Below are 12,532 nucleotides of genomic sequence, written 5' to 3'. Positions count from 1 at the left end.
AACTTCGACCTGAAACTCCCACTATCATTTTCTATGTTCAATGGACCGTGAAATTGTGGTCAAAAGTCTAATTTGGGTTTGAAATTAGAAAGATCATATCATATGCAACAAGTGTACTAAGTTTCAATGACAAACGAACGAACGGACCAACAGACCAGAAAACATAATGCTTTCTACTATCGTAGTTGGGGGCATAAAAATTTTAATAAATAACACTCATAATGCTCAGATTGTTTTTCATCGTGCAACATAGTTAATGACACCATGTAGGAAAAACATAGAACTCATTTTGTCATAAGACACTGTCAAATATCCATACATACTATCCACACTCATCTGTGTCCACACTTGTATTAGTTTAAACATATTTTATTTTCAAAAGTAGCAAAAGGGATTGGACACAAGCAATGACAACATAAGCATAAGAAGACTTTATTTCATCTATATTTTCTAGAAAAAAATCCAATACAATCACTTATTGTCATTAGAACCACAGGTACACATACAATAACTATACCAAAAGCACCAATAGTAACAGACGACTTCCGGTCATCACGTGCACTTGTGTGACGTCGAATATATGCTGACGTAGTTTTCTTGTCAACCGTAAGCTTTTTCTCTAGTTCTTTAATCACAGCATATAATTCTTCCTCGGATAATTTCTTTTTTCCACATGGACAAAAACACTGATGTGGCTTAACAGCAACTGTTGTTTTATGTTCGGTTATAGAAATCATGTCATTGGTTGTTTGAAATTCAGTTGTCAAGGTATTTTTAGTTGTTATTTGTAGTTCTGTTATAGAAGTTTTGTCTGTTGTAGTTTGTAGTTCTGTTGTAGAAGTTTTGTCTGTTGTAGTTTGTAGTTCTGTTGTAGAAGTTTTGTCTGTTGTAATTTGTAGTTCTGTTGTAGAAGTTTTATCAGTTGTAATTTGTAGTTCTGTTGTAGAAGTTTTGTCTGTTGTAATTTGTAGTTCTGTTGTAGAAGTTTTATCAGTTGTAGTTTGTAGTTCTGTTGTAGAAGTTTTATCAGTTGTAGTTTGTAGTTCTGTTGTAGAAGTTTTGTCTGTTGTAGTTTGTAGTTCTGTTGTAGAAGTTTTGTCTGTTGTAGTTTGTAGTTCTGTTGTAGAAGTTTTATCAGTTGTAGTTTGTAGTTCTGTTGTAGAAGTTTTGTCTGTTGTAGTTTGTAGTTCTGTTGTAGAAGTTTTATCAGTTGTAGTTTGAAGTTCTGATGTAGAAGATCCGTCAGTAGTTGTTTGCCTATCAGTTGACAAAGTTTTGTCAGTTGTCGGCATTTTTTCAGTAGTTTCAGCGTTTGTTGATGTTCTTGGTGTTGTAAACACTGAAAAAGTCATAAATACATAAATGAAGTTGATCGATTCAAGAAATTTGTCACTGAACAAAAATGTTTGTGTTGGTTAGCTTTCGATATATTAAAGGGAAAATCTGATTCGTATATATAAACACATTCAATTAATCAGGCACTATACATTGGAAGAAGGGCAAAAGATACAAAACTATGGTAGAAAAAAGATGCCAATGTTGAATATATGGAATCTGAAGAGAGAATCAATGAAACGGACCATGCATTAACTATACTGATGTCTTTATACTAAATCTATTGGATGTGCACCAAGTCAGGTGTCAGTTTCATAAAAATAATCTTACGAATAAGATTGATCGTAAGTCATGCACAATCCAGTATACTTACGACCAATCTTAGTCGATACTGTTTTTGTGAAACCGGCTCAAGGATTATGTAATTCAATGGTTGCCGTTTGTTGCTGTGTTACATAATTAATTGTTTATCGTTCATTTTTTGAACATTAATTAGGCCGTCAGTTTTTCGTTTGAATTCTTTTAAATTTGTCATTTCGGGGCCTTTCATAACTGACTTGAGTCATTTTTGAAAGCCGTACGGATACCTATAGTTGTTAATTTCTGTGTCATTTGGTCTCTTGTGAAGAGTTTTCTCAGTCGCAATCATAAACATCTTAATTTTATGTTTAAAATTTGTTTATGGAAGTACACCACAAATTCATAGTCCTATTGCTTTATATGATAAATTCCTCCGTTTAAAGCAGGCACATCTCTTTTGTTTCAAGTTCAAATAAAGTGGCAATCATTATATATATAAAAAAGAAGATGTGGTATGATTGCCAATGAGACAACTGTCCACAAGAAACGGTTCGGCCTTCAACAATGAGCAAAGCTCATACCGCATAGTCAGCTATAAAAGGCCCCGATATGACAATGTGAAAAAATTCAAACAAGAAAACTAAAAATGAACGAAAAAAATATGTAACACATAAACAAACAACAACCACTGAATTACAGGCTCCTGACATGGGACAGGCACATACATTAATAATGTGAAGGGGTTAAACATGTCAGCGGGATCCGAACCTTCCCCTTACCTGGGACAGTGGTATAACAGTACAACATAAGAACGAACTACAAAAATCAGTTGAAAAAGGCTTAACTCATCAGATGGACAAAAATACAAGTGGACGTGGCCGGGTACTTGTACATCCCGACAACAAAAAGGCATAAGGGACAGATCTGAGAGTACTCGCAATTATCTGACAGCTAGTTCAAAGACACTAACAACTAATAAAAAATCATGCATCTAAAACTAAACTATCAATCCGTACACATCCAACATCCGATTGATTTAGTGTAAACACGTCATAAACAGTCAGAGAAAAACACGACCTTTTGCAATGCAGATTGTAGATCCATGAATGTGTATACGATATAACATACTAGTAATACTGAGTTTGCTTTTAATTTATTGATAACAAAATCGATACTTATACCAATAAAAACAATATTCAATGATCTTATTACAGTGTTGAATTGGTAACTTTTTAGAATAAGTTTATTTGATAACGTCACAACAGAAACGGGCATCGCGAACAAGCTGTGAAATATAAACATCGTAATATAGTGCCAAAGGAACATAACCATCTAAAAATGGAAAATAAACAAAAGGGAACGAACGAATTGCATGTCCAAGCAACACTTTATGGTGTCTTGTACTGAAAAAAATCAATAAACCTTTAATGGCATATATAAGAAAGAACTGGTTTCCGGAAATTCGGCCATAATGTACCAAAACAGGTACTTCAGATATGACAAACAGACAAAATGTACCCTCTTTTTAAAATTTGGTACAGTTTTTTTTAATATTCAAAAAGTCCAGACGTGTTCTTCAATGATCACCAGTCCTTTAACTTTCATCTGATAAAACAAATATCTATATATATTCTACATATTTTGAAAGTTACACTCGTGCATAGGAACAATTTTGTGTTAATTATGTACTTCTTTCTGGTATGTGCTTTCTGGCCAGGCTCGAATTATTGGTGTTACACCTTATTTAATTTAACTAAAACTACAGTTTGGTTTGGTATGATTAATTTAATTCTACTTCACTGCACTTGATGATTAGGCATGCAGATAACCCAACAATATATTTACCACAGTATTGTACATCGCAATATTCCCATCTTATAGCTGGGTCCATTGTATAACACCAAGGACCTCCTGCTGTGTTGTCGGGGTTGCGACAATAATTTTCCTGGTCACCAACCAAATCTTTGTAGTAATTGAAATGAGGGATGTCAGTATTCCATTTTTGACATCGAATGCCGAATATTGTGACGTTTATCTGGCCTTTGTATTCTGTCCCTAATGATGTTATTTTGCATTCTAATTCTAAAAAATATAAGAAATATTAGTCGCAAAATATATATAATAACGAGTTTACCCAAGATTCTTATAACTAGCTGAAAATTGACGGTATAATAACTGTTAGGGTTTTGGTCTAGAACAAAAGTTTACGGGAAAAGAGAAGAGTTTAACTTTCTACTTGTTATTTTCATTTCTATGTTAACATATAAAAAAATTAATCTAGAATCATTCCAGCTGCGCCTGAATATGGAGTAACGTCAGGGTTCCCAAATTGCATCTATTTTGACAGTTTTTTCATCTATATTTCATTAGGATCTGGACAAAAAGTTCAAAATATGTGTTTATTTCAAAATTCGTGTTCGGACTACATAAATGTGGTTCTGCTCAACATTCCAAAATGTGCAAAAATTACGTCATTTTCCTGGGGAAAAACAAAATGCAGTAACATGTAGACTGTTTTCGAATATATAGTTAGTGACATTACATATTTTTTGGGTAAAAAAAACTATTATTGAAAAATATTGGGTATCGGTTCCTTTTTTGGCTAGTATAAATAGAAGCATAATTAGAATTATTATAGTATCAATCAATACACTTCCAAATGATTTAGTATAAAGACGTATAAAAGAGTTTCCGAAAAGCATGGGCACTACCTCAAGTACAAATTATTGACCGTATTTACCACCATTAGTGCTCAAACACATATTTACTCTCGCCGCATTCTTTATGTGCCTGTCCAAAGTCAGGAGTCCTGTAGTAAGTGGTTGTTGATTCATGTCTGTCGTATTTGTTTTTTTAATTGTTTTGTTATAATCTAGGCCGTTAGTTTTCTCAATTGAATTGTTTCATATTTTTCATGTCGGGGACTGGTTTAGTCGACCATACGGTATGGATTTTTCTCATTGTTGAAAGTCGTACGCTTGTTAATAATTGCTTTATATATTCATTTCATTTGAATTCTTGTGGATAGTTGTCTCATTAGTAATCATACCACATCACCTTTATTATATTTAGTTATCTTTAGTTGATAAAAACAACATTAACGTATGTCTCGATAAAAATTATATTCAAAGATCTGCTAGGATGTTAAATTGGTATCATATAAAAAGTATATTCAAAGATCTGCTAGGATGTTAAATTGGTATCATATAAAAATTATATTCAAAGATCTGCTAGGATGTTAAATTGGTATCATATAAAAATTATATTCAAAGATCTGCTAGGATGTTAAATTGGTATCATATAGAAATTATATTCAAAGATCTGCTAGAATGTTAAATTGGTATCATATAGAAATAAGTTTATGACATCACACTCGGACTTCACTTGAACTGAGTCTTAATGTGCGTATTGTTATGCATTACTTTTTTGCGTTGGCTAGAGGTATAGGGGGAGGGTTGAGATCTCATAAACATGTTTAACCCCGCCGCATTTTTTCATTATTCAAAGTATCAAAAAGTTTGTATTGATTTCTCTAAATTTACGAACTTTTCCAACATTCTCAAAGTGAAAATAAGTTAGGATATCCAGTTGGTAACCAAAGATACCGACGAATTCATAACCAAATCTTTGTACCTTATAAAATAATTTTGGTTCTAAATTTTTGGTAACAACTTTCATATTTAATTTATCAGTATTAAAACATAGATTATGCTAATAAAAATGATGTATATAGAAGCAGTTTATTAGCATCCATAAAGCCTTTAACAATGAGAGAAACCCATACGGTGCATCGGTAAATGTTTGTTTTGCCAAATATAGAAATGACAATTATTGCTGGTAATAAAAGTTAAATGGTCGTCCGCTAACAATAGCATTAGTGTTCTCTGTTCTTTATCGAACATAATGTTTTCCTTATTATGTGTGTGTCACAGTTAATTCCTTTGCAGTTACTTGTGTAAATAAAGTTCTATGGTTTTTAACATAAACTTCACAATTAACACGATGTTCTACTCATAATGACATTTTGTTCTAGTAAAAAGACGTATTTGTTTTGACTGCATGACCTCTAAAAGAAAAATTAAAAGTATATATGTTGGTTTTAAGAAACACTTGAATGATATATCTATTCAACATGAATTGTATAAACATAACATATACAACCTCTTTTCACAACCTTTTCTATTTCAGTCTTTTTTTATCAAAACGAATCGATTTTGACAAATATACCGAAAATTGTTATATATACTAAAAGGCTGAAACTAGCGAACATAACGTGCGAACAATAAGCCGGCTGAAAACCATATGTTTTATCAGTCGTCCCACTGTCTATATCAATCTTCCAGCTCTTTGAGGGAGTTCGCTTCTCGGTTTCAAAATAATTAGGTTTTCAAAACACTTGTATATATTAAGGGGATAAATAAAGGAATCATAAGAGCAAAAAAATATAGGTCAATGTGCTTGTTTTCGAAATATTAGCAATTAAAATTTTGGCGGGAAAGTGTTCTCTCTTGACTTTTCATAGCTTTATCATTGACAAGCGTTTTCAAAAACTATTAAAAAATAATTAAAATTTTATAAGACTTTCACAGATGGCTTACCATTCTACATGTAAAAGATTTATGAAAAGAAAAATGGGGGTTGATGGGGAAAACGTTTTAATGAATTCAAATGGATAAAACTAGAGGATTCCGAAAATCTGACAAAAATTCCAAAACATGTACTTTTAAAATAAAATTGCATATCGTTAGTGAAACAAAGAAAACACTTCAAAGACGTAAATACAGCCCACTAAATCGATTATCAGGTTAACTGCATATATAGATTGTAAAATATAACCTGCTCGACACAATATTAAGACTTTTTAATCTAGTTCGCTGCGCTCACTCGACAAAAAGCGGCATATTGTGACTCGCAGGTGATATTTTACAATATCAATAAGCAGACAACCTGATAATCGGCACATATCTAAAAACCGAACATTCGAAAAAAGTCAGAAACGGCCGTTCTGAAATAATATTTAAAAAGGCAGAAATTCCGTCCACAAATTGCAATATACAGCTATGTGATGAAATGGGATTTACCATATCTATTTTATAAACAGGCCAGACTTCTATTCAGATTACAATGTAGCACTCGTAACCACAGTAAATTTACACGTCAGCGGATTGGTTGCTGGCTTAAGACAATGGGGGGATGGTTGTATAGGTCTTGTAGGGGAGATACAGCGAATCGTTTGCAAAGGATTTCGAGTGACGCTATGTTACAAAATCTGTAAGTAGGGGTCGATTTTTTTTCCAAAACAGGAAATTTGCCTATTCATCGACTTCCTATTCCTTTTAGTAAATGTGACTTTTTTTCTCCACTGAATTGTCTGTGCAACACCAGATCATTTCTGATCTCTTTCTGTGATTCAATCATATAGCCCTATATCAAACTGTGTTAAACGATGACAGCAATCATGGTTTTACAGATTATTAACTAAAATATTAACATTAGTAAAGTGCAGAATACAATATTCACTTGTTTAAACGTATATATTACTTGTACTAAAGAAGCAACCATTTGTCAAAATTTTGGACTTGCTTTAGGAATTTGTTGAATGAATTATTGCTTCCTCATTCGCTGTTACAAGCATTTGAATAAGAAAAGAAAAGAAAATTAATATTGTGACAACTTCAAAAAATAGCACCATTGAAAATCATTGTGAATAATAAGAAAGATCAATGAATTCATGAAATATTCCATTTTTCTTTAAAAACACTAATGTCTTTTATTTACCTTCGTAAATTCGATAAGTTTAATCTAATGAAGAAAAAAATATATGATTTTTTATCGCTGAGCAGTACATTTGCTTACTCAGCATATTTTAAAAAGTTATTAAAAAAATGCGGGGAACCACATTTTTCTCGCTCACATCAATTCTAACTGATGGTTAACTTAGGAATATGAATAAAAGAAAATGGATGACCAATGGACAGCAACCCCACAAAAACCTTAAAGGTCAACATAAAACAGACAAATACACAATCACTATCTTATGACGAGTTTATAATTCCCAATCTACCGGACCTTTGTTACATGTACATGTTATGCTTTTTTTTTTTAAATATGCTCAATCATAATAAAGTTGGGTTTTTTTGGTCGCTTTTTAAACAGGATTTTTCGGTTTTATTGTGATCTAATAATTTCTTGGTTAAGAGCCTTTTCTACCTAACGTTCACTTTTAACCCCCCCCCCCCCCCTATTTTGGGTTTGGGACTGTTTTGTTACATGCACTTGATTGTTAGATGATATGTATGCTTTTGAGTGGATTATCTGCTGGGGGTTATCAAGCTAAAAATATATATATAAAATTAAACATTAATATCAATACTCCGATTTCCTTTTGCCAGGAATAACTACATGCGCTTTCAATTTTATTTTTATTGAGGATGTAGTCTGATATAATCTTGATTATCGGACTACCTTCGTGCTTATTTTGTACCACCACAGCTTCGATTCTACTAAAACATGTTTACAAAAACATGTATATTTTTATATAAAAAATATTTCCAATAGACATTTAAAAAAACACCCAACCTTTTCTGGAGTTCATTAGAACCAAAACTGCAGTTTTATCACAAATCAAAATTTTATTAGATGGAATTGTATTGTTTATGAGTGAATAGGCTAATTTAGCAGTCACATAAACTTAAGAAAAAAATAATTTGACATTTTTACAACATTATCTTTCACTTTGTTCTTTTATACATTTTTATAAAGAGTACTTGTTTTTAGTAGGTTTGCGTCCCAGTTTATTTTTTGGCAGTTTTATTTGTGTTAATACAATTCTTTATAAACGGCTTTTAACAAAGCGTGTTCTCCAATTTATGTATGTTTATCGAAGAACAAGTTTGTTTTACAGCATATTCTCTGTCTGAAAATCCACATGTTGGTTAAATAAACATTTACATGACAATAATGAATATGGATTGAATAAATAAATAATACAACGTTTTTTTTTTCTATTTTATAATATGTCTATTCTTATCAAAAGTGAATCGATTTTGACATATTTAAAAAAAAAATGTTATATCAGATCGCGATACTCGGTCACGTGTTCTTATAAAAAGACAAAATTTGGTACGCCAGCGAAATTGACCCAAAAACTGTAAAGCAAAAAGTTAGACTATATACACTAAACAAGATCACGTTCTTTAGTCACTATTGTATGGTTGTCCCATTTGGCAATCTTGTGCCTTTAATTCAGTGGTTGTCGTTTGTTAAGCTGTATATTATATTTGTTTTTCGTTCATTATTTTGTACAGAAATAAGGTCGGTTGTTTTCTCGTTTTTGGCATTTTATATCTGACAATCCGGTATGTGTTTTACTCATTGTTGAAGGCCGTACAGTGCCATATAGCGGCGTTCTTAATTTCTGTCACCCTTGGTTTCTTTGACGGCCGTACGTATAGTTGTGGATTTCTGTGTCATTTGGTCTCTTTTGAAGTGTTGTCACAATGGAAATCATATTCCATCTTCTTATTTATATATTTATATATTAATCACATGTCATTATTGTCATATCATATTGCGCTATTTGCCTTCTTTGGTCTCTGTTGGATGGTTGCATCATTGCAATGTTTAATGTTATATTTGTAATTCTCTTCGGATTTGTCAAATGTGTTGACGTCTTTCCTATTATATTTATGTGTTATTACCACACCTCCTTTACGTATAAAAACTAATAGATAATTGCCAATGCCATGTCAGCTCAACTTGTAACCTAATTTGTTTCATCAGGTACAGTATGAACAGAGATTTGATGAAACATTAACCAAGAGGATACTTATTTCAAAGAGACTTCATTTATTGAAAAACCGCAGAACAGTGCATATTGTGTCCATGAATTTTTACTTCCAGATTCGGTTATCAGTATTTACATAGAATAAAGAAAAATGACTGAATAATTGAGAAAAAACACTTTCAAAATTTTGCACCAGTGGAGAACTTCATAAAATTTTTAAAAAAAATCAACATATAGATAAATTGAACAAATATATTTCTTTCTACAAACATCTAGAAGGCATATACATTTACCTTTTGTCTCGACTTCATGATCTTACGAAGAAAAAGCATACGAATCGTAGCGATGAGTGGAACATTTGTGTAATCAACATTGCACGTGTCAACATTTAAACTGTGACTGACGTTCACTTAGGAATATGAGCCAATAGAATCAACCCAAAGCAAACATAAAAAGCCGTTTGAAAGTCGACATAAAACAGACAACTTTTAACGGTTTTGACATAATTTTTTTTCAAAATCAAAATTCAATGCTTGCAAAAAACAAACCAAACACAATATGGGTATAAATTTTTACATGAAACTTTTTAATTCAAAATAGCTGAAGAGTTTTAAAAAAAATGCAGTTTTTATAAAAAAACAAAAAACAAACAGTTTTTATCCCCATTTAAACAAAAGATATATACATAGTCAGTAACTGAGTATGGTAACTAGCATTTAAAGTTCCTAATGACTGTTATGTACACCTCTAGAGAACACTTTATAGCTTTTCAATATACAATAAAGGAATTACTGCTATTTTTTTTCAAATAGCAAATCATTCTTGCATAAAATGTCTTCACTGTTTCTTTTGTGTTGATTTAATGCTGTATCATACGTCATGTTTATTTAAATTAACTCTTACTGTCACTAATCGATTTATGTTCGAAAAAAATTATTTGAGAAGCAATTATTTTTTTCAGGTCACCGGATTTAATCTTCATGCTACGCAGACAGATCGATTGTTGTTTATCATGTCATAAAGTCGTTACATAACTGTGTCAAGGAATTCGCATCTTTCGGAATGTATAACAGCCAGAACAATACATCAAAAATAAAAATAAAAGAAATATTCAATTCCCAGAAGAAGGGGGGTTATTTTTATGGATATTTTATTTATGATTTTAATTTCCTCAACTGAAGAGAGCAATTGCAGGTTTGTTTTTTTGCTTCATGATATTGTATATCATTATTATGAAATATTTCCCCAAAAAACTAGATCCAAACAGAATTCTTGCTCAGAATTTACATATCATATATTATTATTAGCTTTACATGAAAACATCATATATTTTTTAAAGTTATATAAAATAATACTGGTGTGTGTTTGTTTATTTCTAAATTGGCAAGAGGTATAAGTAGGAGGGTTGAGACCTCACTGAAATATTTAATCCCGCAGCTTTTTTTGGCATTCGTCCGAAGTCAAAATTCTCTGGCCTTTCTTAGTTTTGTATGTTTTTGTAATGTTGAGTTTGACGTCCATTTCCATTTAACCAACATACCTTTTTGTTACAACATGAAGGATAATATCTATTTTGATGGGATTGACCTCGATTTTTATCCGTTTTATTTTTTATTTTATAGCTCTTTATCCTTTTAATGAGCTTTGGATTTCTGAGAAATGTGCCTCAGTTAATTCATTGAATTTAAAACAAAAACAATTTGAATATTTTGTAAGTTTTCACAATAAACCATACTTTTGAGCTTATAACCCTTTATCGAATAGAATACGGTATTCAACAGAGAAAACAGAATACATGTGCCGTATGACGGACAAAATATATATGATGCTTAAATATAAAAATTTCTATATCGCAAATAAAACAAAAATATATCAACATACCTTTGCATTCCATGTTCGACGTGAAGAAACTTCCAACTATAATTAGTTTTATGTATATCATACCGAGCATAGTATATCATACCGACTTCCAAATATTATTAGTTTGATGTATATCATACCATTGACATATAATTAATACATCCCATGAAAACTTCTTAGAGTGTTACATTTTATACCCTTTATCTGATCAACTCTGGTAAAACAATAATTATTAAAACTAATATTTCCGCAGAAGGAACAAATAATCATTTAAAATGGTTAGACTATTTATTCCTTGTCAATCAACATTTGCTTATGATATTGTTCAAATTTGGTTCAGTTTAAACAGTTTTATACTTTTCACTCTGAGTGCATACTAGGTATTCGATCAATAATAACTTTGTATAGAATTCCATAGGGTTCTTGCACTTTAAATTGAATCCCATGATGACAAAGCTTATCCTAAAATATATACACAGCAACTCAACCTGAAAGAGGACTTGCATAAGAAGACGTGTTTCGCTGGGTAACGGAAAGTCCATAAAAAAATGAAAGAATCAAATTTCAATTAATGGAATAAGCAAAATTATAACAATCATTTTCTTGACTTGGTAAGGTCATTTTCTGAACCTGGTTTATCGCTAGCCAAACTTCCCACCGTTATGACAGTTATTTATTGTACCGTTATATTAACAAAATAAGGTTAGCCATCTAAACATACATAAAAGTTTAATGTGACAATATTTGGGATTCAGCGGTAAAAACTGTACATTACAGACAACACCATAACGGACTAAAAAATAACAATAAACTTTAAAATAAATCTTTAAAAAAACGCAAAAAAAGTGTATTAGTAGATAATAAATATGACAAAGACGCCAATACTTTTACATATTTGTAGCTCTATATGGCAAAACTTGTAGGAATTTTTTGTCCTTAATGCTCTTCAACTTTGTATTTTTTTTATTGTTTTTTAAACCTTTCTTAATTTGAGCATCTTTTGTAGACGAAACACATGTCTGGGGCAAATGCAAAATTCCAATCTTGGTATTTTTCTGGTTAGTGAATTTAAGTTAAGCTCGTCCTTGCTAAAAATATACGACACTTCAACATTAGTGTACTTTTGACACGGAACATGCTGCAATCGATTCACGAATGGGAACAATTGAATTGACACTGCATACGCTTCACGTTCTCCATCTCGACTCACTTTCGACATGTTTTCGTGTTTTTTTCATCTTTCGATATGAT

At 31.5% G+C, this 12,532-nt stretch overlaps 1 protein-coding gene across 1 annotated transcript; it reads right to left on the bottom strand.

Moving 5' to 3' along the window:
* Nucleotides 1-437: 437 nt before the first annotated feature.
* On the bottom strand, nucleotides 438-11,315 carry LOC134722276 (papilin-like). Its single transcript, XM_063585886.1, has 3 exons — nucleotides 11,303-11,315; nucleotides 3,481-3,717; nucleotides 438-1,339 (listed from the first exon to the last, which is right to left on the bottom strand). The coding sequence occupies exons 1-3, from the start codon at nucleotides 11,313-11,315 to the stop codon at nucleotides 438-440; spliced, it is 1,152 nt and encodes a 383-aa protein (XP_063441956.1).
* Between the last annotated feature and the right edge of the window lie 1,217 nt (nucleotides 11,316-12,532).

This window comes from Mytilus trossulus, chromosome 6 (assembly GCF_036588685.1).
Source record: "Mytilus trossulus isolate FHL-02 chromosome 6, PNRI_Mtr1.1.1.hap1, whole genome shotgun sequence".
NCBI lineage: Eukaryota > Metazoa > Mollusca > Bivalvia > Mytilida > Mytilidae > Mytilus > Mytilus trossulus.
Note: the sequence above shows the minus strand (reverse complement) of the source record. Positions and strands in the feature narration are given on the sequence as shown.